General features: G+C 42.1%; 1 protein-coding gene across 1 annotated transcript in view; it reads left to right on the forward strand.

The window, feature by feature from the left end:
• camta1a (calmodulin binding transcription activator 1a) overlaps positions 1-25,725 on the forward strand; it is a 439,941-nt gene that overhangs the window by 206,590 nt on the left and 207,626 nt on the right. Inside the window, 1 exon segment of the mRNA XM_084428326.1 lies at positions 23,532-23,599. Coding sequence (XP_084284452.1) covers positions 23,532-23,599 — 68 coding nt within the window.

A 25,725-nucleotide genomic window follows, 5' to 3' on the forward strand; every position in this document is an offset into this window, starting at 1 on the left:
GGTGATTGATGATGTATATAGCTGGATGGTGAAGTCGTGTTGTAGAGACGGATTGGCAGGCAGGACGAGAAGCTCAGTCTTTGCCAGGTTGAGCTGCAGGTGATGTTCCTTCATCCATGCCGAGATGTCCGCCAGACAGCTTGAGATCCGTGCAGCTACTGTGGGATCATCTGGTTGAAATGAGAGGAAGAGCTGTGTGTCATCAGCATAGCAATGGTAAGATTGTTTGTTATCTTATAACAAACAATCACAATCCACAATCTGAATTGCGATCTTGTCATTTTTGAGATATACTATAGAGAATATCCAGACAGGACACTGTTTTTGAGATAAAGCATGTCCCGCAGTAGACTACATTCTGACTTAAGTCTGACCATTAAGACTTATGACACTGTCATTGTAACAAACTGAAAATGTTTTCATTGTATGGAGAGAAAAAAAAAGACTAAACAAACTGTAACGATGTTCAGATGTTACGGGAAGAAGGAGGCGGGAACCGGCAAACATTTACACATATTTAATGATAAAAATAAAACAAATACAAAACGAAAGTAAAAGACAGCAGCCCCTCACGGACGACTGCTGTCACAATAAAACAGAAACAAAACACAACATAAGTCCAGGCCTGTTCCTCTCTCGATCACCACTGTCGTCGCTCCTCCTTTTATGCTTCCGCTCCACGTTGAGAGATACGAGAGCGGTGCGACACGTGTCGCTCATTATCAATCACGCCACCGACCTCGCGCCGTCCTCCCACGGCCCTCGACTTCGTCGTGCTCGCCACATACCCCCATCGCCCCTCGCAGGCCGGGGGGCACCACGAGACTGCACCTACTCCCAGCCCCAGATGTTCTCAACTGGTTTTGCTTCAGGAGTTAAAATAAAAAATTAAAAATTGCACATCCAGTGGTGACTTAACACACCACCAAAGTTACTTTGCTAAAGTAAATGGAAGTCTCCTTAATATAAAGCACAATTATTAACTGAAAAGTATGAAATTGATTACATTATCTTGGTTTTTGTTTCAAAGTTGTTTTTTTCAAGTCTTCATTTTCCATCGCCTTTTTCCTCTAGTGTTCGTCAACTCTATTAGAACAGAGCTGTGACCCACCATAGACCATGGGGATTTACTCACAGATTGAGAAACATTACCTGACATGGGAGCTTTTGTGTTTGTGACCCAAGATTAGAGAGTAGTTGAAGTCTCTCTCTGTGTTAGCAAATCTCTATTATTTTAATCACTGGTAAATAAAAAGAGAATTCTCTTTCTTTTATTCCTCTGTGCTGTTCTGTGATGAGAAGGATTGATATGCTTGCACCTGGCACTGTGAGTTTTGCCTTATAGTGCCAGTGCAGTTGCCAGTAACATTGATGCATGACCATGAATTATATTATGCCTTGGCAGCTGCTCACTCCTAAATTCATCTTTGTACTCAATGATTTATTTATTACAGTGCTTGCGAGGCTGCTCTGTATTGATACTCCTCAAACATTCTGGTTAGGGGTTTGTTCTCAACCCCTAACCCTAACTATTACACCTGAAGATATTTTGAAAAATTGCTCAGTGTCCATATGAAAATCAATAGGGTCCAATGTTATTTATATATTCTGTTGTGTTCTTTAGAATACATGTTTTATACCAGTTTATGTGACAGAAGTTTCAGTTTTGGGTGAACTATCCCTTTAAGAGTAACATTTGAAAATCACACATCAATTAACATGGAGATAATTTAAAAACCAACAGTGACATCATTTGCATACCAAATTGTGATTCATCCTCATTGCATATATTTTATTATAACCATTTATTAAAAACAAAAATATTATTAAAAACTTCAATACTGTTCTTGTGTTACTTTGCATGTACAGGTTTTTCCTTAAGGAAATGCAAATCTGCTTTATTTAGACTATTTGTCATCCTTTTTAGCCTGGCAAAAGGACTGCAAAAAGAAAAAGAAAAGAAATAGAAAATAATAAGGCTTTGCAACATTGCCTGTGCGCATTGCTGGAGCCAACCATGTCCTTTGGTTATGATGAAATACATGGCTGAAACCCACTGCAGGTAAATGATCTGTAAATGAGATCAGATGATGTATTAGAAGCATATTCCTCTTTTTGTCCCCTCTTCTCCAGCCTAGGAACATGTAGTTTCTACCTCACATCTCTGCTCAGGGCTCGAAATTTACTTTTTTACTTGGTAGCACTGGTGCTCCCAACTTCAAAAAGTTAGGAGCACCAGCAAAAATTAAGGAGCACCACAACTACAAATTTTATATGAACAGATTTCATTTCACTGGGGCTTTACACATCCTGTGGCCAAGATTTGAAATTTGGTCTTTTGGCTCTATATCATCTCACCCCGATGATATTGGCACATGATTTGTCATTTGCATACGTCATGTTAATCGCAACTCCGTTCTTTTTCCATGAGCTGCAACATAGGTTTAAATTTAGTGAAGGCAAGCTCTTCTTTGATGGTGTATGCAGTGTTATATTTGACGTATAATTAGCTCTGCCAATAGAGCGGAACGACCAGCAGCATCCTGCCGATTAAAAGCCTTAATAATCGAAACTGATGAACCTGATTTGTTTGCCACACACCTGTCCCTGCATTTTTTGCTTGGCACTTGGCACTCTATTGCTATTATTATGCTGTATTAATCTTTGTTAATCTTAGTTAATAAAAATACAGCTGTTCATTGTTAGTTCATGTTACTTCACAGTGCATTAACTATGTTAACAAATAAAAAAAAATATTTCAATAATGTAGGCTATTAGTAGCCTAAATGTTGAAATTAACATTAACAATGGTTAACAAATTAACAAAGTGCAGTTTATTAATAGTACATGTTAACTAATGTAGTTAACTAGAATTTAATAAATGGAACATTATTGTAAAGTGTTACCGATTTGTTATAGGCTACACCGATTCAGACGTCTCGTGAGTTCAGTGTTGGACAGATCAGTTGTTTTAACCATTCATTAAAGTGAATCAAATTAGTCATTAGTTCGCGAATCGGACTTGTCATTAGTGGACGTGTAGCCTACGGCACGCGTTGTGTGATTATCCCGGCAGTTTGTTTTTTAGCACAATTCACACTCCGCGGTAATTCAGGAGAAAAAAATCTCTGAATGATCCATGTGAAACTTCAGTCTTCCGCCCTTTTTCTATCGTGTCAAATTATTTTGATTCATATGCGCGAGGGAAAGAGAGCAAGACAGCGCTCGTGTTGTTTGAAGACGTGAGAGTGCGCGCGCGCGGCCGGGGCTCTCTCTCGTACTTATATGTGCGCCCTGTCAAGCGCAGCAGTCATTCTATTCTACATCACTCACCGATCAAATAAGGTTTTGGCGGCCGCCAAAAAAAAAAAAATGCAGGAAAACACCTGGATTGGTTATATAACGTTGGATAGAATGATGGTCCGGCCATCGCGTATCAGCGCACATAAGGTACACACTGTGAAGTAATTTGCAAACGTTTTTTAGAGAAATTAAAACAGGTCGCACCACAACCATTATTTGCACTCGCACAAATGCTCCCAAATATATATTTTAGGTCACACAGATTAAATTTCAGGAGCATATGCGACCAAAATGGTCGCAATTTCGAGGTGGCCATGAGGTGGCTTTGTTCGAGCCTGACATGGTTTCTTATTAACACCTAAACATGGCTTCTTTGTTCTCCATGCTAAGCTCCATTTAAGTTTTGGCTAGGGAGAAAATTGAAGCAGGTGACAATTAATAGCTTAGTAGCATGCCTAATGAAGATTTTGTAGCTGCTTTGGGTCAATAAACAAATAGGGGAGATGACTTCTAAAAAAGAATGTAAACTCACAGAGGAAGAGGTCATCAACTCATCTGTATGATTGATTCAGTCGTGTCTGGTTTGATACAAGCTCTACACTTATCTGATATGCTGAAATTAGTAAACCATTTAGTACTTACATGGTCAGGAAACCCTATTTTACCCTATTTACTTTGTTGGCGCATATTACTAGTCTTGTGGTGAACAATTAATCCGTGCAAGTTAATACGCAGAAAAAATTTGTTTGCCGTGGTAATCTTAAATCAAAATCTGAAAAGTTACCTCTGGTCTGGAATGGCGTTCCTTTTCTGATGACGTCAACTTGACGGGTTGGGTTGAAAACGCTTAACCACTCCCCTCAAGCCATCAGTCTGCTATGAGCAAGAGATGGAGAGGAGGAGTGCTAAAGTGAAACCCTGCCCTCTGTTCAATATTCTGTTTCACTTGGAAATAGGTCACAACACTGGAGAAAAGACGTTTGCAACTTCTGGTTCACGGGGACTTTAAAGGTGCTGTATGTAACTCTTTTACTCTATTAAAGCATAAAATTACCATAATATGTTTGCAGATATTTAGGAAACATGCTAAGTTCACATACTCTTACAACCAAAAATTGGTTCCCTTTCAAGGGAACTCGCGTTGCGTCGAGATTGACGCTATGGGAACGCATTGCGTGATTGCATCATGAAGCACTTGTAAAATCAGTCCAATGGCGTATAGGCGGGTGACGTCATGGCAGGAAGCTATAAAGCGCACCCAGACCAAACATTGTCAGCTTCTGTGTCTTCAGCAAGCGCTCTCTGTGAAATTTGTCTCTGTCTATTTATTGTTGTTTGTCCTAACAAGCATATTATATATCTAGACAGGAATATAATGGCGAGCAAACAGCATTTTGGATCGTGTGTTCCTCCCCGCTCTCGCTTCATTACGAGTGGGGATACACGCGATTTATGTGTTGTTTGTTTGGGAGTAGAGCATGCACGGTCAGCTCTAGTAAAAGGTGGCTGACAGTGTTCATTCATAATTCCTGACGTGTAACATATGCACTTCGAAAGTTTTAGCTCTGCTCCTGTTGGCTTTCTTCTCGAGGGAAGAAAGTCAAGAAAGATTCTTTGGCTTGGATCTCGCGTTTGCCGAGGCAGCGCGTAGATTAGGCTACGGGTCTGCAATAAAGATTCTGTGACTCGATCTCGGATCTCGCGTGTGCTGAGGCAGCGTGTAGATTACGGGGCTGCAATAAGAATCTAATGGCTCAGATTGCGCGTTTGCCGAGGCAGCGCGTAGATTATGAGTCTGCATCTCTGCAATAAGAATCTAGTGGCTCAGATCGCGCGTTTGCCGAGGCAGCGCATAGATTATGAGTCTGCATCTCTGCAATAAGAATCTAGTGGCTCAGATCGCGCGTTTGCCGAGGCAACGTCCGATATGTTTGCCGAGGCAAAGGTCCGATATATTTATATACTCACAGGGAACTGAGCAGACGGGAATTTCCTTTTCTCTCTTTCTCTTATGATTGTTTGCAAACTAATTATGTGTTTGCAGACTATTATTGTGGTTCTTTTTGTTTGAGAATATAATATGAATTTAATTTGGAGAAATTAAATATTTGTCTGGCTTTGAAAGAAGAAGTATGAAAATAATATATTCTATTTTTCATCCAGACCAAGTTCTGTATTAATACACTAAATTCAGCCTTTCACCTAGACCGTTTCTACTTGTCTGGTTGACATTTGGCTGCATTTAATTTGAGAAAATTAAATATGTACTTGTCTGATCTCTGAGGAGTTAGATGTCTATATTAATGTAGTATTCAGCATTTCATCCAGACCGTTTCTACTTGTCTGGTTGATATTTGGCTGCATTTAATTTTTGAGAAAATTAAATATGTACTTATCTGATCTCTGAGGAGTTCGATGTCTATATTAATGTAGTATTCAGCATTTCATCCAGACCGTTTCTACTTGTCTGGTTGATATTTGGCTGTATTTAATTTGAGAAAATTAAATATGTACTTATCTGATCTCTGAGGAGTTAGATTTCGGTATTAATATGCTGGGGCCTTTCTGCCAACCCCATCATCTCGTGTGCTTAGGGGCGCAACAGTCTCCAGTGAATTCTAGTCTCAGACGAGCCTTTATCTCACTGTCCGCCCGGAAACGTAGCGGCGCTGGGATTCTTGCCCCCTCCGAGGAGGGTCTCAGAGCAATAATTTCGGCTGTTCCCTGCCGGTGCGCCGTTTCAGGGCAACGAATTGGTCGCTTGAGTAATACCAGAGACCAGTCTTGAGAGGCTGGTTCTCTTAATTTCCGAGGGGAAGTGGTTAACACCTCACTATACGGATCCCATTTCCCTTTGTCTTCGGGGGGCCGTTCCGCTACCCCGCCACCTCGTGTGCGTCGGGGCGCAACGGTCTCTGACGAGCCCACATCTCTGTGTCTGCCCGGAAACGTAGCGGCACTGGGATGTTCGCCCCCTATGTTGAGGGTCTCAGAGCAGTTAGTTCGGTCGTTCCCTGCTGGTTTGCCATACAGGGCACCGAATTGGTCGCTTGAGTAACACCTAGAACAATCTGGAGAGCTTGGTTCTCTTATTAGATTTTTTGGCAGCGTGGGAACTTCTGCCAAACATATCTCAACAGAAACGGAGAGTTTGCTCCTGATCCCCCACTAAAAGACTGGGGTTGGGTTGGCACTCTCAACCGCAGCCTACAAGGGGTAAGGCGGATCTGAGGACCGTTATTATTTCCAAGAAGGCTGTGGAGAAAAGGTCCTGACGCCCGAGGGGTCAGGCCAATGAGGGCAATCTCCTCTGAAGGTAAGCGGTTAACACCTCATTATACGGTGCCCGCTAACCCCGCCACCTTGTATGTTTCGGGGCGCAGCGGTCTCCGGCGGCACATCTCAGGATCCACCCGGAAACGTAGTGGTCCTGGGATGCCCGCCCCCTCCAAGGAGGGTTCCAGAGCATTCAGTTCGATCGTTCCCTGCCGGTTCGCCGTACAGGGCACCGAATTGGTCGCTCGAGTAACACCTACACCAGTCTTGAGAGGCTGGTTCTCTTAGTAGATTTTTTGGCAGCGTGGGAACTTCTGCCAAACATATCTCAACAGTAGCAGAGAATCTGCTCCCGAGCCCCCACTAAAGGACTGGGGTTTGGGATGGCACTCTCAACTGCAGCCTTTAAGGAGTAAGACAGATCTGAGGACTGTCTTTGTTTCCAAGAAGGCTGTGGGGAAAAGGTCCTGACGCCTGAGGGGTCAGGCCAACGAGGGCAGTCTCCCCCGAAGTAAAGTGGTTAACACCTCATTATACGGTGCCCGCTGCCCTTCGGTGCCCTCAGGGGACCATTATGCTAACCCCGCCACCTTGTGTGTTTCGGGGGGCAGTGGTCTCTGGCGAGCACATATCTCAGGGTCCACCCGGAAACGTAGTGGTCCTGGGATGCTTGCCCCCTCCGAGGAGGGTCCCAGAGCAGTCAGTTCAGTCGTTCCCTGCCGGTTCGCGTTACAGGACGATGGACTGACTGTTCAACAACAACTGAATCCAGAAGCCAGTATCGAGAGGCTGGTACCTCTGCTAGAATTTTTGACAGTGTGGAAGATGCTGCCAAATATTTCTTGTTGGGTCCTGCAGACCATAGAAAAGGGTTATCATCGGGTCTCGCCCGCCCAGGTTTGTGGGAGTCCTATCCACCGTGTTGGGCCCCAAGCAGGTTCTGGTAATGGAACAAGAAGTGAAACCCTGTTGGAGAAAGGGGACATAGAACATGTACCTCCCTCCATCAGGGAAACCGGGGTTTTACTGTCGGTATTTCATCGTTCCAAAGAAGGATGGGGGATTGCGTCCCATTTTGGATCTGAGTGTTCTGAACGAGTCAGTCATTCAGCTAAAGTTCAAAATGTTAAAACTGAGACAAATCATGCCACAGATCAGATCCGAGGACTGGTTTGTCACGATAGATCTCAAGGACGCATACTTCCACATTTCCATCCTTCCATATCACAAGAAGTTCCTGAGGTTTGCTTTTGGGGGCAAAGCATACCAATATCGAGTTCTTCGTTCGGCCTAGCACTATCACCCCAAACTTTCACGATTAGTGTCATCAGTTGGCAGTTCGGCATCGAGATGTCGATCTCGCCCACAGGAAGGAGTTGCGGTTACGGCTAAACGCCAAAAATAGTGTGCTTTCTCCACTACAGAGGACCACTTTTTCTAGGCGTGGTTGGGACTTAATGTTGATGCAGGCATACCTCTCACCTGCACGCATAGAGTACATCCTGTCAGCTGTGAAAAGAATAAAGCTAGGCCAGTCACTTACTGTGAAACAGTTTCCGAGACTGTGGGGTCTGATGGCAGCAGTGTCCAACGTGATACCTTTTGGCCTGTTGTACATGAGACCCCTGCAGTGGTGGCTCAGGACCAAAGAGTTTCCCAGAGGGGCAATCCCCTTTCGCATGATCAGGGTCACGCGGCGATGCTTACGTGCCCTAGTTATGTGGAAGAAGCCTTGGTTCTTGTCCCCAGGATCCTGTGCTGGGAGCTCATTGTCGTCGCTTAACGCTTACGACGGATGCTTCCCTCATGGGCTGGGGTGCGATCATGGATGGTCGCTCGGTGCCCGTGGACGGGTCACCATCTCACCTGGCACTTAATCACCTGGTGATGATGGCTCAGGCTCTACATCCCTGGGCACCAGATTCAGGGAGCAGACATCCTGTCGAGGCAGGGGCTGAGGCCCAGGGGAGGGAGACTCCACCCCGAGGCGGTGGAGCTCATATGGTTCCCTGATTGTTCTACTTCCGGGAGTTCTGGAGAACAGAGTTATGTGAGTGTGGGTTTGGCCCCTGAGGGGGCCCAACTCATAGACTCGAGTCTCTCAACTGAGGTTGTTGAGGCCACAATCTCTCTAGAGCTCCCTGCACAGGAAACAAACCAGTTTCCTCCGTGGTGCGTTGGAGCAGGAGCAGTATGGCGGCTTTGTAGCCTTGTATTAGGGGTATCCCTACAAGAGGTGTGTGATGCGGCGGGCGGTTCCTTTCCGCACACACTCATCGGGTTTAAAACCTACTTTTGGGCTTCACTCCTGGGTCCCAAGTTATTCTGTCTTTGTTGTGCTCGCCTGATTTCACACAAGACAGGCACTGGTCACTATGGTGGCGTTGGTATAGACGTTCCCATAGCGTCAATCTCGACGCAACGCGAGTTCCCTTGAAAGGGAACGCCTCGGTTACGACTGTAACCTCGGTTCCCTGAAGAGGGAACGAGTGTTGCGTCACCTTGCCATACTTCCGGCGCGCCTGTGATCGACTTGCTTCGACCTATCAGAAGTTGACAATGTTTGGTCTGGGTGCGCTTTATAGCTTCCTGCCATGACGTCACCCGCCTATACGCCATTGGACTGATTTTACAAGTGCTTCATGATGCAATCACGCAATGCGTTCCCATAGCGTCAATCTCGACGCAACGCTCGTTCCCTCTTCAGGGAACCGAGGTTACAGTCGTAAACGAGGCGTTTTGGTCTATATAGCTAATTTTGCCCTTCATGACAACTGTGAGGGGGGTGAATTTTTTTATAACTCATCCGTTTAAATTATATTAAGCCTTAAAGTTCTGCATAATTAAGGGTGTGGCCACTTGAGTGACAGGTGGATTGCCGCTGCTGTCACTACTAGCTGTTTGTCTGCTGTTAGCGTCACGTCACCTCAGTTAATCCCAGCCGCTGAACTTGGCATCTCTGCCGTATTTGTGCTTTTTTCGGGATTATTTCATACAATTTAATACACACATTATATCTTCGCCCATGCCGTTGGACTCCGTCATTGTCGAGTATCGAGAGAACACCCAGTGCTGTTTTTCAGTTGTTTTCCTCTGTGAACATGCACTCATGTCATGGATGTCTGACAATTTCATTGCTTTTTGGAGTTTTCAGATTTAAAAACGTCTATATAGAGGCTACAATCGTTCTTCGGTACCGTTGCTCTCAGGGAACTTTGATTGCTCTCATATGCTTATTTAGCCTACCATCAGATGAAATCCTGCAGGTGTCAGTGCTTTCTCCGTCCATGCAATAAATGCACATCCTTGAATGAGCACGGATTTCTATCGCATTTACTTGAATTTCTGAGGTAATATCTATGGTTTGACCCATTTGAGAGGCAGCCAAAATCAGAATTTAAACTAGACTGAAAATGAATAAAGCTCTCTACGAACTTGACGTGCGATGCCGCGCTGACTGACATGTATGTGCATGTATCACTGCTCAGAGCAATATTGTAAGTTACTGCATAATACATTTTTAACTATCAGAATAATACAGCATCACGGCACACATAGTCTCACTTTTAGCTATGTTTTTTAAATTATATAGTATTTTGAAGGGCAAAAATATGAACTTTAACTATTGGCTTTACATCATCAAGTCAGCGGTCACTTTTGTGTGAGGCCCTGTACGGTCGTACACTTGGCCACAGCCCTTGCAACGGTACTGCTAGTAGCATATAGCATTAGCTCCTTAGCCTGAGCTAACTCGATCACAGCGAGTTAGGCGGGCGTGGTTTCAGCACTAGGCACCTCAGCTCCACCCACGTCCCGCCTCTTTGCCCATTTTCTGTTATCTGAGAGTGACGCGCTGCCAATATGGTGACGGCCGGCTCCACCCACTATAGGCTTCAAAAATGCTCTTCAGAAACCTACGGGTGACGCCACAGACACTCTGTTTTTTTACAGTCTATGGATCTCGATCACTGCCAGTTCAGATGCCAGTTGGCAGGAAACACAGCGTATTGCAGCCTTGGAAAAGAGCAAACAAACTGGTCGGAGAGTGCAGATTCCACACAACATTAAAAGCTTCGGTATCCATCTAAAAAAACTCTATGAACGAGACCATATTAAAACGCGGACAAATCAACTCATCAACTTACTGATGAGTAAGTCTCCTGGGCTTTCATTGTCAATTGCGCTCGTTCTGTCACGTCATCAAACTGGCAACCCGCGTGAGGGTCGAGTCTGAGGGGGAGGGGACAGGGAAGTAACAGTCTCCGATATTTTGATTTTGGACTGCAGTACCTATTTCGACCACTAGCTGTCATTCTTACAGACAGCACCTTTAACATAGTAATGTTTCAGGTCTGAGAAACTCATTGAACTTAATTAAATATTAAAGTGGTGGAAATGTATAAATAAAACATATAGCAGTAGCCACTGGGGCAGGACCCTCAAAAGTATATATTTATACCATATCTTTCCTGAAAGGGTGCATATTACTTTAAAGCACGAATATGCACCCCTAAGGAACTAATATGCACTCTTTATGAGTATATAAGGTAAAAGTTTTTCTACCCTTAAAAACATTATTTTTGTATAGTGTACAGTGACTTTTAGTTTATTTATGCTTAGCTCTTTAAAAAAAAAAAAAAAAGTCAAATACATTTTTGTTAGAAATTACTATAAAATGATTTTTATTTTCTTCATCCAATCATCACAAATGTCTGGAAAATTCTTGGTCAACAAGTGCAGGAACTTGTACTGTATGTAACAGTAATTTGTCATTTTAAACCATTTCGATGAACTTTTTTCTATTTCAATGAATATTGTTGAAGATCCCTTCTGAACTGAACTGAGGTGACGTTAATGGCCCCGGGCAGGCCGTCGCCCCTGCCTTGATGTTATTCGAAAGGTAAATGCTGTTAAGGAGAGATTTTGCTGGATTTGACTCTATCTTAGTGTGACCTTCACAGTCGCACTGTCTCTTTATCATGATCTCAGCACAAAGCGGGGACAGAGGGCAGAGGCAGTAGGCTGCTTGTCTAGCACTCTGATAGTCAAACAAAGGCAGTCTGACTGATGCACTAGATAGCACAAACACACTTCAATTAAAGCCTTCCCTCTCAAAGACAAATCAAACCCGGCAGTACAATGGCAGGATCAACACTAGGAGAAAAAGAAAAAAAGAGAGAGACAAGTCCCTCTGAGTGATGAGTAGGACTTAGTTCAGTGCTCTATTAAAGCTCACTTTAGGTGGACCAGCTAATTTAAACGGAGAGTGTACGCTGCCTGCCGGCTCCTCTGTGATTTGTAGGTGGTTTTTTTTCTTCTTCTCTTTTTACAGTGTATGCCTTTTCTTTGCTATTTCCTAAAGGAACAATTATTATTAGTAGTAGTATTATTGGACATTTTAATTAGAAAAAAGCAATTAGATTACTTTGTTATTTTTGATATTTTTTGTGGTTTTACACTGTCTCTTTAAATTCATTTAAAGCACTGTCACTGCAGCCATACTCTTTTAGATGGTGTTGCATTTTAGAAATTTTTAGAGGTACGCTATGTAACTTTTTTTTTGTTCAAAATGTAAAAGAAAATTATATAATGAGCGAGTACATCATGAATCCATCTTCCAAATTGTGTTTTTGTCTTATCTTGAATCCTTACAGCTCGCTTATAATGAGTGTTTATATTCCGACCTTTTTAGACCTTGCGGGACGCCAACCACTGCGGAGTTGTCACAGGTGGTTGCAGGAAGGCAGGCGAAGATGAAGAGTACAGTTTCAATACGAAGTTTAATGAGGGTAATACAAATAATACTTAGACAGGCAGAGCAACACACACTAAATGTAACGTAGACCGAACAGAGATTGAATGTGAGGGATCAACTTATATAGCAAACACAAACAAGGATAATAGAACACAGCTGAAACCAATGAACTAATAATGATGGTAACTATGGAGACAGATGAGTGGTGGGAGTCAGAACAAGGAAACACGTGACAAATGAAAACAAACTGAAAGTCCATAAACAAATCTAAACAGAATGGTGACAGAATGGCCCCTGTGACAAGACGTGACCTTGCGCCGTAATAGAGTGATTCATAGGGAGGGATGGAGGGGGTTCTGGAGGGGGACGAGGAGATGGTGAAATGATGTGGGGAGGCAGAAGAGAAGGGATGGTGGCAGGATGTGCCGAAGGGATGGTGATGGTGGGACGGCAAGACCAAGGGATGGTGATGGTGGGACGATGAGACCCAGATGTTGAAGGTGGAGGAAATCCGATGGCGCAGACCCAGAGCTCTCAGAGCTGACAGCACATGGCGGAGACGAAGGCGGGAGGAGCCAAGATGTGGTAGGTGTGGCTGCCAACATCTTTAGGATGAACAACGGAGATGAGGGCCCAGGATCCGATGGCGCAGATGGAGGATCGATGGTGCTGAGCGACATTGCTGGTGCTGGCGACTCAGGCAATGTCGCGGGTGGAGCCAGAGTGCCTGAGGATTGGGGTGACGGCAGTGAGACCGAGGACAGAGGCGATGCTTAAGCTCGTCTGGCTCAGGCGCTGCAGATGGTTGCACAGAGTCCCGGCATTGCATCTCCAGAAATGGTGCAGGGCTGCAAACCTCTAGCAGCAGCGGGGCTGGAGGACTGGCTGAGCTCTGTAAAGGAGGTGACATCAGACTGGACAGGATGATGGTGAGTAGGGTACAGTCCGCACAAATCAAAGAGAAGAATAAATCAGTGTCCATATATTTCATAAAGCAATATTTAAACAGAGATGAAGAAGATGATACAGGGTTGGCTTGGGTGGGAGTCGATTCTTCCTCACTGGTGTCCAGCAGCCAGTCCTCGGTTCCCATTCCCTCGACCGTAGATGTCGCGGACTCACACCCCTGGTTAGACTCGTTAGACATCTTCTGGGGCGATGATGAGTGCTGTCCTCTTGTCCTCTGGCTCTGGCTCACTTGTCATGGTGGGTGGTCCCTCAATGTATGTGGGGGGCACTCACGCATTCTCTGCGGTCGAAGGTGGTAACTTCTCTAGGTTCTGGGTCTGGCCGGGTTCTGGATCGAGGCCGTAAGATGCATGCAGTTTTGTTTATTAACTGCATAGTCTTCCTTTAAATATAGTTAAACCTTTAAAAACCTGAGTTACATTTAATTGTCTTGCTGCAAGGTTTTTGAACACATGATAACATGCTGTATGAAGCCTCTCTTGGTCTAGTGAGCTCAAAACTAGCCTATTTACACAGAATGCTCATAAAATCTGATTCAGCCAACTCACGACTAGCCAGTTTTGAAAATTCTGCAGAGTATTTCTCTATTCTGTAGAGCACAACTTTTGTTGAGTGGAAATAACTCTTCTCCCTGTACCTATGAATTTTCTAACATGTTTTTCCTGTCAGTGTAGATTTAGATATGTCTTTTTATTGAGAAGACATTTCTTTTCCCAATGCTAATAGACTGATTGCCGTTTGAACTCTAGAAACTTTAGTTTTCCTTCTGTCTGTATTGTTTCTCATTCTTGTGTTATTTCTATATCGAGTGGAGCAGTGCACAAACCAAGTGCTGGGCTGCACGGGTGACCAGCTCTGGCAGGACAGTTGAAGTGAAGCTCGTTTTTGCACAGAGCCCAGTAGGTGGTTGTGGGCACGCCTCGAATTGAAAGTTAGAAATTGGTTTCACGCAAGGGTGCCCCAGTCATTTGCTGTGCTGAATAGTGGAATTCACTGGATAATTCCAGCATTAATTGATTCTGGGCTCTGAAATAAACAGGCTGGCAAAGTGCACGAAAGTAGAGGCACAGCCTAATAGACCTACTCATTTTTCCAGAGGAAGAGAGTAGTTGCTGAGATCAGACATGAGTCCAAGTCATTATTTTACATGTAAATCAATGGGATTTTCACCCATTTTATTATAAGAAAGGTAATAGCATGTCGTCTCCTCAGTAAGTCACAAGATTTGAAATAGGTTTAATACATAGGGTTAAGAGTTTGCTTAAAATGTGCTAAAATGTGCAGCCTTACATTATACAGTTCTTATTTGCTTTGCTGAACACAGAGTGAAAGTACAGTGATTTAGAGGGAAGCAATTACCAACTACCATACAAATATGTATTTCTGAATATCCATGGATTCAAGGCTATGCCTGGAGTTTTGTAAAATAATGAACTAAGATAGGTAACTTGCTACAGCACTGTGAACAGCACTACATATTTGGAAGATGACAGCTAGCATTATTTAGCTGGTTGTGTAGGACTAGGCTAATTGCATGCCTGTCTTTTTGATAAATCACTAAGGTGTTGTTGGAATATTTGTTTTGTTTTTTTGCAACTGATTTGAGTCTCAAATACTCCTTTACTTGGTCAAGTCATCAGAAACCCTCTAGATTATGTCTCAAGTCTAATGCAAATTCAAGTCTGGAGTCTGTCAGTGGAGCTTTGTAAGAGTCGTGTGAATGATCAGGTATGCCAGGGCTTCGTGGTGTCTTTGTCTCTCGCCCTATTTTCTCACACATCAGGTGCGCCATAGGGACTCTCGTCAATGAGACTCAGTGACACTGCATCAGACTCACTTCTTACTCTAATTCCCACTACACCCATGATCCCCCAAAATGAGTCTGTCTCACACTTGGAATGGCGCTGCCACCAGCATTAAATCACTCAAGGTTTGATTGGCAGTTGAAGTTGTGAATGTCTGAAAAGGACATTGGAAGTACTGAAATATCATTAGATAAGTGTCATAACATTAGGATGGCATTAGTTCTTTTAATTTTTTTTATTATTTTAAAATGACAGAAATCTTATGTTTTATTTAGTGTGTATGTGTGTATAGCCACATTATAAGTTAATATTATCATTATTATCTTCATTATCTTCATTCATTGGCTTTTATGTTATTATTCTATTCTGAATTGTTGTAATTTAAATGTAATTTACTTAAATTATAATTTTTATAAAAATATATATAATTCTCTCTCTCTCTCTCTCTCTCTCTCTCTCTCTCTCTCTCTCTATATATATATATATATATATATATATATATATATATATATATATATATATATAAAGCTGTCCACTGTTCAGCCATGGCAGGGCTATCCTGCATGTGTTACTGAAAGCATTGCTCTGCTCCCTTTGCTGGGTGGATGGTGGCTTATGGGAAGCTGGAAAAGGGAGGTGTCCCGCTGTATGGATGATGATGAAGGCTCCAAGCATAGACTCGAGAGGGCAGATTGGAGGATAGTGCCGTAGGACTCTGGGAAGTGAACCTGGCTGCTCCCCATGGAGCTAGTGAGAGTGGGAGCGAATGGCCGACATTTACAAATGAGCCTCTTCATCGCCACATGGGGGAATAGAGTGTCCTATTGTGTCTCAGCCGTAGAACTGCTCAATCCTCCCCCACATCCATGAAAAAGCAGGATAAGGAAAAGGATGTGTGTCTGAGCTTTGGTGCCCAAGGCAAGTGGCAGAGGGCATACTTAACTTTCCCTCTTCCTTCATTCCTACCACATAAAATTTGAATTGGAGGGGTTTATCATGCAGACCCTGAAGTCTATGATACCAAAACATTCAACTCTAGTTATAGTTCTTTACAGGGTTGGGCAAAATTCAGAACTGAAGAATCTGTCTGTCTATCAATTGATCGATCATTTTGTATTGAGGTCGCATTTTCAAAACAATAACAAAGACGAAGCTGGAATCGTACTAAAAGTACATTTAAACAAACCCACAGTATTTGCAAGTAATGGCAATTAAATTGCAAGTAAATATTTTTGTACAACACATACTTTATTTAATTTTACTGCCATAAACTTGGTCACCAGACTTGATAAAAAACGTTACTGAAGTACAAACAAAGTTCAGTATAACTGTATGTGTGTAATAAATAATATATTAGCTTACCTGTCTATTAAAACACATGTGAGAGCGGAGTCTCTGTCGACAGATCAAGTCCAAGTTTGTTGTGAAGCTCTCTCCATCTTGAAAACGCCATGCCGATATTGATCCTTGTTTTATTTCTCCGTTTGTCCCAAAGCCTGCTTGCCTCAGTTGATCTACGTTTATGTTTTTTTGGATTTTCTGTACTCGCCATTCAATAATCACGATCCATGATGACTGAACAACACAACAGCGGTGCGCAAGATATTGTATCATAGATATGTATACATAGATCACTCATTAGCGGCTTACATAATACGTATAGCGGGCCATTGAAACGGCCGCTAATGAGGCATATATGTATTATATCTATGGTTTCTACAAGCGAAAACCGAGGATAGCACAGATATTACGTGATTGATATGCGACATTGGCAAGGGATGAGCCATTATTTAAAACTGGAACTTCTCTGGATTTACAAATCCTTGGGAACTTTTGGGATAATGTAAGTACACAACTATACAACATACATCACACTGTGCAAGTGGTTTTTGAATATTTTATAAAAAAAATCTTACATATTGTACTTTTAAATTTGTAATATGAATTTCTTTGAATTTCAATTCATATTATTTCTTGTTCCTTACATTTCAGTTCAAATTTCAATTCTACATCTTTTTTGCTACCTTGGTTCAAATTCAGGAATTTAATTGGACAGACAGTCTCCAATCAGTTCTGAATGGTGCACAACCTTGGTGTTTTCTTTTATTTACATTTGAGAGTTGTGGATTTATTTACTTTTGACAGCTCTGGTTTATTTAAATTCAGCTTGTTCCAAAATATGATTATTAGGAGTGTCAATTGATTAAAAATACATGCTATGTTGATTAAATCAGCATGTAATCAAACCAAATCTGAATAGCATGTAATCAAATTAATCTTAATCACATATATTGATATTTGCTGAGCAAAATCATTTAAAGACATTGTATTGTTATTGTAGATGAAAGCATGTCCCATCACACACTTTTCAGACACAGACCTTGGCACGGATAGCCAAGGCTGAGCTGTCACATTCAGAGCGGAGATGTTACAGGGGAGGTGATGCTGCTTTTTTTTTTCTCTAAATGATGACATCCCCTCAAAGAGCAGTTTCATTTCCATCCAATGCAGTGGGACCTGGCACTAGCAGCAAAACAATCTTGCTAAGTGCGAACACTTCCCTCCCACAATACATCCTCCTCCTCCACTCAGGCTGCACTGTGGAAACAGAAGGCCGAGACAGAACGGCTGGAGCTCAGCCACTCACTCAGCCCTTGATAGGGAGGATTCAGTGCTGTGAGATGGGGATAATTTGTTTCGAGAGGCCTCGAAGTGTCTGGGACCTGGGAGGTGCACCGCAGGAGAATCAGCATGCCAAGCCAAACATTGACCACCAGCTGGAAAACATCTAAGCTATTCTGGATCAATTCAGAATTGATCTCAGCCCAACTGTATGTATAATGTAGGCTGTTGGGTGGTTAAGACTGGCTGTCTGTCTGACCAGTGCTGGGAAAAAGATATGATCTGCCCACACCCTTTAAAAGCATATTATGGGAAAGGGCAAAGGGCCTTGAAGAGACTTTCAAATGAGCAGAGAGGGTTGCCTCTGTGCAGTAAATGGATTCAATCTTGCCAAGTTACGACCAGATGTATTCAGAGCATGCTGACAGGGCTCTGCGCATCCTGCAGACCTGTTTACAGGGTACTCCACGTCCCACTGCTTTCTGTTGAGTCCGCAGGTTGGTGGCCAAAAGCTTTGGAAGAGGGTGAGGCACCGAGCATCATGAGTATTGAATGGTTGTGTCGGGGCATGCACAGAGGAGCTATAATGCAGAGTCGGCTGCGAGTGCCATTCCTGCTCCTCATTTGGGCTGCCCAAGGAGGCTGCATGCAGGGATTAATAGGTGGTTGACTGGAAAGCAAAGCTTTTTAACCCTGCTCAGGGACTCGTAGAACAGAACCACACCACACCAGCAGATGCCAAGTGCAGCTGTCATGAGTCAAAGTGCTTTTGTTGTTTACGCTCTCTTCTTACTCGCTCCTCTTTCCCCTCTGTGGCCTTCTCCAGCCCTTTGCACTTTCTGGTTGAACTCACATTTTTCTTAAATATTTTCAAACTTACTATCTATCTATCTATCTATCTATCTATCTATCTATCTATCTATCTATCTATCTATCTATCTATTCATCCATCTATCCATCCATCCATCCATCCATCAAAACAAAAAAATGCAACAGTACGTAAAACTCACAGAAGCGTATAAAAACATGCTGATCCAACAAAATATCAACTGTTGATGCTGTTTGTTGTTGTTGTTGTTGTTGTAGTCTTTTTGGGCAGTGTGAACTAGTGGAGGTGGACAGTGGAGTTTTCATTGTGTCTGACAACAGGTCAGGAACAAACCTACCCATTTCATTGGTTTAATGCACACTCTCCTGAAGTGTGTAAACTACCTTACAATGATGTGCTTGTTTTTAATGAGCTGTGTGAGAGAAGACGAGCTCCACAGCTTTTTCTCGAGTCCTTGACCTTTTCTCATCCCGCTGACTCTTGTTCGTCTGTTATACCCTCACACCTCTCCCACTCTCGCTCATTTATCCTCTCATCTCCCCGTTCCCTCCTCAACTGTCCCTCCCTGCGTATCACTCTCTCCTATGTCTAATTGCATTTCAATTCGCCCTAAGGGATGCCTGGGTAGTTCAATCCTCTCCCCCGGTTTCCCTCAAATCCATTTGCACCCTGCCCTGGCCAGGTCAGTTTCATGGGTTGCCCTGCAGGAAATATCAGATGACCTTACTTTCCAGTGACAACAAGGTATCATAGGGAATAGAATCAGTTGAGAGGCTCATCCTGCCCCCCATTCCCTCATATCCATCTTCCCCTCCTGCACAGACTTCCTGCTGCCAAGTGTAGAACAAGGTCAGAATCATGTACTGTGTGATACCAAGTACCAAAAGTTTGAGGATACATTATATATGACATAGTGCTGGGTAGTAACTGATTACATGTAATCTGGATTACATAATAGATTTTCTTAGTATTTTGATTGTCCCTCTTATGCTTTTACAACAGCAGCACTTCAGCTGCATGAACTCCACAAGTTTGTGTTTAACATAATTATAATTTTATGCAGCATTTCATTTCATTTTGAATCCCAGATTTTCAATTTGGTCTCAGAAGTTTCGACCCCACTGTACTTTATTCTTCACTTTATTCACTATTCAATCTAATGAATGCATCATCATTTCATACAGTTCTATATAAAGTAAGCAAATATCCTGTGTGCTCGCATCTGTTTCTCAGGAACATTTATCTTGTACTTTAAAGGCCCTCTGTAACCCATTTACTTACTCCACTATATCTGGGACTTATTTGTGTGTGTTTTTACAGAGTAGAACACGGCAGAAAGCTTGAAAGTGTGTTTTAGTATAGGAGTCTTTTCAGAGAAGTACAATGAAGTCTGGAAGTGCTTGTGGAAAAAAGTGTGGGTTGAAAGAATGAGGTTGACATATGCACAACCCATGAAAACTCACGCTGTGAATGATGAATCCATTTGATCAAATCACTTTTTTGTTTCAAACTCAGAGACATAGAGACCTTTAATTTAAACAGCCTCAAAGTGCCATGTTAGACTTAATGGAATATTAGTATTCAAATGGAGGAGTTCGTTCCCCTGAGTGTCTATGAGCTTTTTAGTCTCAAATGCTCAATGGCTCATGGGAACATGGAGATGCGTTATGGATGGTATTTAGAGACAAGTGTCTGATGGGTGCTGGAATAATGCCAGAGAGATGCCTATCTCTGCTTTTAATGGAATGTCTATCATTGTTTAAAGTGATCAGCCCTGTCAATTCAGACTGTGAATTTTGCGTCAATCTAAGCGTCAAAAGGTAGAGACGACAAACGTGCACGCCGTGGGTCAGCCAGGGACACAGATACTACCTCTGAAACAAACACCTCATCAAATGTCTGCCAATACAAGCAGCGTCTTGTGCGTAAGAGAAATGTGATGGGAATTGCATTTATCAGAGCTGCTTCTCTGTCTCCTCGTGATTTAAAAAGGAGGGAAGGATTGGGCAAAATTGTGTTTGCTTGCATTATGTTGTTATTGTGTCAATTTTCCACACCAGAAACAAAGGAAGGGAAATATGTGTGTCATATTTTATTTTAAATTGCCAGACGTCTTCTTATGTTCACAGAAGACCCTCTTGCTTTAGCTGTCAGCGGTGACAGTTTGAGTGAAAATTGAGGCCGTTGTTGTCCGGTATCCTATCAGGAAGGCGTTTTCAAAATTGAATCAGAGATGTGTCTCAGAGGTTCTCGTTTACACGTTGCCCTCAGATGGAGACAGAAACAGGAGAGGACATGGGGAAAAAAGGTGACTGTGTTTCATGTGAGCTAGTTCTCCTTGTAGAGGTGACACCATTTAGCATATTAAGAGCATTTTAAACAGGTGCGGGTAGACACGGTTCTCCGTAATCAGCTTTTCTGATGTAAGCTCCTGATACATGGATTTTACAGACTCTCCAATGTCAAGGTCCTCTTCTCCTTTGTAGTAATGCTAGAATACGGTATGCTAGATGTTGGGCGCATGTTCAGCCAGCTCTGTGGCACATTGCTCTTGGTTTATAAATGTTATTTTCTGGTGTGGTAAATGGTTCAATGATGCAAGTTTTTTATTTTTATTTGCTCATACAATGGGGTTGTCAATCAGCACATTACATTTATTCAAAATATAAGAAAAATTTGAAAAGTGGTATAAAAGTTTTTAAAACCCATATTGAAATCAACAGAAAAACATTTTTAAAGAACTATTCTTCTCTTTATCGTGGACACTCTTATATGTCATTGACCCAATATTTAAAGAGCACTTGTAGGGCTGGCCAGATTGACAGCTGCTGGCCAGACTTTGATGCACTATCTTGACAACTGCACCAAATCAACTCAAACGAGAACTAGCCGCTTATAAAACCGCACAAACTTTGTCTCTCGCAGCTGTTTAATGGCTCTTTGCTTGTTTTTGTTTGTTTTGTTATTTTGCCGTAAGGTTATTGCACCTTTATGGCTGATCGGGGGGTTGGAATAATCCTCGACATCTGTTCGGGGAGTGGTTGGGGGGATGCCGACGTTTGCCTTTTATTTACTGGACCGGGCCTCGGCTCATCCCCCCAGCTCTGAGGTCGGCATGTTGACTTTTAATGGGAAAACGATAAAAAAGAATCTCAAATGGGCCTCAAGGTCAATGAAGGAGTTTCGCCCCCAGCTATCTCTATGGCTTGTAAAACAAACATTACTCATGAGCACCGCAGTAAATTAGCACCATGCACCAAAGACTTATTTTATTGAGTATTACTGTTTTAATTGAGTGTTTAATAATATTAAGTTTTCTTTCCATTCATTTGAAAAAGGAGTTAAGTGCAAGTGTTGTTAAAGCAAAACTTTACAGCATATACAAAATAATAATGTTGTAGCTCATCTGTAGCATTTTCAGTTTGTTAAGCCAGGCAAGAGTGTATTTTTCTTTATGGAGTGGTTGTCTTACTCTTCTCCATGGTCATATTCCACAGCCTCTTCCTCTCGTCCTTCTCTCTTTCCCTCTGGCCCTGATGACAGGAGGGTAGAACGTTAATCAGGACGGCGCTATCTCTCAGACAGCACCCGCAGGCTATCGCCAGCTCTAGCGTTCTCTGTGTGGGCAATGCCAGTCTTGGCACCCTGGTTCCTCGAGGGATGGCCATACTGCCAACTGTGACAGGATTACACCGTAGAGTTACTGACTATAAATATATATTACACTTCCTAAGGACATCTGAATACCATTGTCGAGTAGAATTTGGGCTATTATTGATAGACTTACAGTGTTTAATTAGGTTAGTAAATAAAACCTTGTCAACCTCAGATGCAAGAAGAATATTGAAATTGATTGTAGTGTGATGGATTTACATTATGTAGATTGCTTGGTGTAATGTTCTAGAAAGTAAGCTTATTGATTGACAGTTTTTTTTAATAGTGAGATATTTTGTGAACCACTATTTAAGTGATTTCAATGAGATTAAAAACGGGTTGAATTTGAAAACAGAAAAAAAAGACAAATTAAATGATTTGTAATGAAATCAAAGTGGATAACTTTTAGGCTGTTATGTTTTTTTGTGATAAGTCTATTGAATCTGCATGTAGAATTAAATTAAATGAGCCTGAAACTCATACTTAGATAAAAGATACAATAGTTTCAATAAACTATTGCTCAGCACTTCAGCAGAAATGCTCTTGAAGTTTCTGTCAGCAATGTTGTGGCAAGTCTTTACAAATCTTTTCTTAAAGTTATTCTGTTTCATCTTAATTTACCCAGAACAACACGTGAAGTTCAAGAAATAATTGGACTCTTGTTTGATAACATCATTTGTGTCCCTCCGTATTCCTGCTGTCTTTGTATGACAAATGCCCTCAGTGTGAAATGAATGGCTGGCTGTCACAGGTAATCATGAGGTTGCTTGTCAGTACTTGGTCTGCTTTCATTTCCCATGATTAGCTTTGTGAAGGAATGATGGGATACGTTTCACTCATCCACTTGTCTCTTTTGTTGGGTGACAGTGATGACTGGGTTAACATCGGTACCAGAAATCACATCATCTGCTGTCATGCTTCTTTTGCATCCCAAGAAACGATTTCTTTTTTGTTATAGCAATCAAAACAACCACTGTAAAAGAGGTATTCATGTCATTCACATCTTCATATAGTATAATGTGAGCTTCAGACAAAGAGGGAGGAAATATGTGCACAAAATGTGCTGAATGCAATTTTCAAGGCGCTGTTCCCGAGCTTGCGGGAGTGCAATACGGTCTTAAACTGGTTTGTTTTGAACTCATTTCTGTGATGGCTATGTTTTTAGACACATTTTTAAAGCTTATTTTGTCATAATGCCTGTTTAATTGTGTAAATGCACTTTACAGTCCATTCATTTCAGTTTATTCATGTACACATGTTAAAAAGCTGTTGATATTCTGTAACGTCTACCTGTCTTTCTGCCTTCTCTGTTTGACAGGAAATTGCAGCATATTTGATTACATTCGAAAAGCATGAAGAATGGTTGACAACATCCCCTAAAACAAGGTAAGAGTATTTATCAACTAACCATTAGAAACCCCTTTCCCCAGAATTCCAGGTTATATCACTGTGATGCTCAAATGAAGCCATTAGCTGGAGATTCCCCCAACGACCCACTTGAGGATTGCCGCTATCTTAAAAGTTGGGTGTTTGATATTGGTGGACATTGATGGCAGTTTCAAAAGGTTTACTTCTTTTAGGAGTTAGCCTTGCAGGTAATGGATTATTAATGTGGACTAATAACTGCAAATAGCCTATTAGCAGAGCTCTTAGCTCGATGCTCTATTCTAATTTCTTCTCTGGGTGTGATGGTAATGTAATCTAACAGCAACTTAAACGTCCTATAATAAATGGATGTGTGAGCTGAAGGTGTCTAACTGCGCAGAAGTAGATGGTAGGTGTTGACTGACATTGAAGAGGGAAAAGTGAGCATGTCTTGTCTATTAGCGAGTGTATGCGTGCATGTACCTGAATCAGTCTGTCATCTTGGTTAATGGCTAATAGCTCACCCTGGGGTCTGAAGCACCTCTGGTGAATCTACATGTTCCCAGGCCCCACAAGAGTAGGATTTGTGTATTTTTAAATAGACTGTCTATACACTTGATTGGCTCTAAGCCAGGCCAGCAGTGGTGGATTTGTGGTGTAATGGAGTTGCCACTTATACAGTGTCAATGATGCTGCTGATGCGAATGTTTCAGAGTTAGGCAGGACAGAGGTTGCCATGGCGAGCAGGATTTGGGAGATGAGTTTGTACTGTCACTTTAATTTAGCAAACTACTTCATAAATAAGCATACTTATAGTAATTGAGTGAACAAATTATGTGAACAAATATGTTAAATTGTCATTTACTCTACAAAATAAATCAATCTTTTTTCTTCTTCTTTTTAAATACTTGATAATATAAGTCAACCAGCTGCATCCATGACTGCAAAATGTGTAATATGCCCCATTTTGTCAGTCGCTTTTATTTTTGTAGTGCTGGGCCATGTAGCCCTGCCCATAGTAAAATGTCATTGGTTGAAAAAAAAAATTCCACATAGATGGTACATATTAAATATAGTTGATTGTGTTTTTGAAGTAGTTCACTTTCAGTGAGAACAGAAAAAATACTGCACTATGGAAATTATGGCACCTGGTTAGGACACAATGTAATAGTTGCTTCTGTCCCCGAGATTAAAACTCACTCCGCACATTCAGTAGATATAACCAGTCATTAAAAAGAGATAAGAGAAAGAAGGTTACTTGAAGGTGGAGGAGATTTTTGGGAAAAACTACATTTCATTTATCCTCCAATGCACAACATCAGGAAACGTATGGTGTAATATTTTAAGAAGCTTATAGTGTGGGCACATTATGTATCTGTGTGTACATGCCAGGGTTTAAGTCCCTGTGTTTCTTCAGTCTGTTTTTCCTAGCCTCAGGTTAAGCCCTCCAGTCTCCTGTTCTAGCCAGTTTGTCGAAACAGAACAGTGCTTTCTCCATCTCCCGCCTGCTTCCAGAAGGAAGTCCCACTTCTCTCCCAATTAGAGAGAGCCGATCTTATACTATTAGACAGCACAGAGTCCTTTCTCCTCAGTGCCAGACACTGGAAACTGCTTTATTCCATTCTGTGCACAGGAAGTGCTGGCCGCCATCGGCACAGAAAAAAAAGCAAAGTTGATGAGGGATCCTGTCGTCTTTCACGCTTGTTCATAGTGTATGAAACACAGTGTCCTCTCTCTCTCTCTCTCTCTCTCTCTCTCTCTCTCTCTCTAAATCTCAATTTCTGTCTTTCATCCCACAGCCAACTATAGTGAATTTGTGAGGTTGACTAATTTATAATCTTTTTCTTTAAATTGGGTGATGTTTTAATTGATGTGCTGTTATCTGTTTTCCCTCAAAGTTTTAAATGTATCCTCTTTAAGCACTGTCTTTATTGCCAATCAAATGGCCAACGTATGGACCATTGCATCACATTGCATTGTTGTTTTTAGTGTTCCAGGACCACTGCATTTTTAAGACTTCGTGTCAACTGTCCAGATTTTAAAAAGGCAAGAACATATCTTATATAAACACCCCATTACAGTTAGGTCGATTGAGGCCAGCCTAATTACAGTATACATGGTCTCCTTAAGAAAAATTAGTCAGCCAA

The sequence above is a fragment of the Rutilus rutilus genome, assembly GCF_951802725.1.
Source record: "Rutilus rutilus genome assembly, chromosome: 13".
Classification (NCBI taxonomy): Eukaryota; Metazoa; Chordata; class Actinopteri; order Cypriniformes; family Leuciscidae; genus Rutilus; species Rutilus rutilus.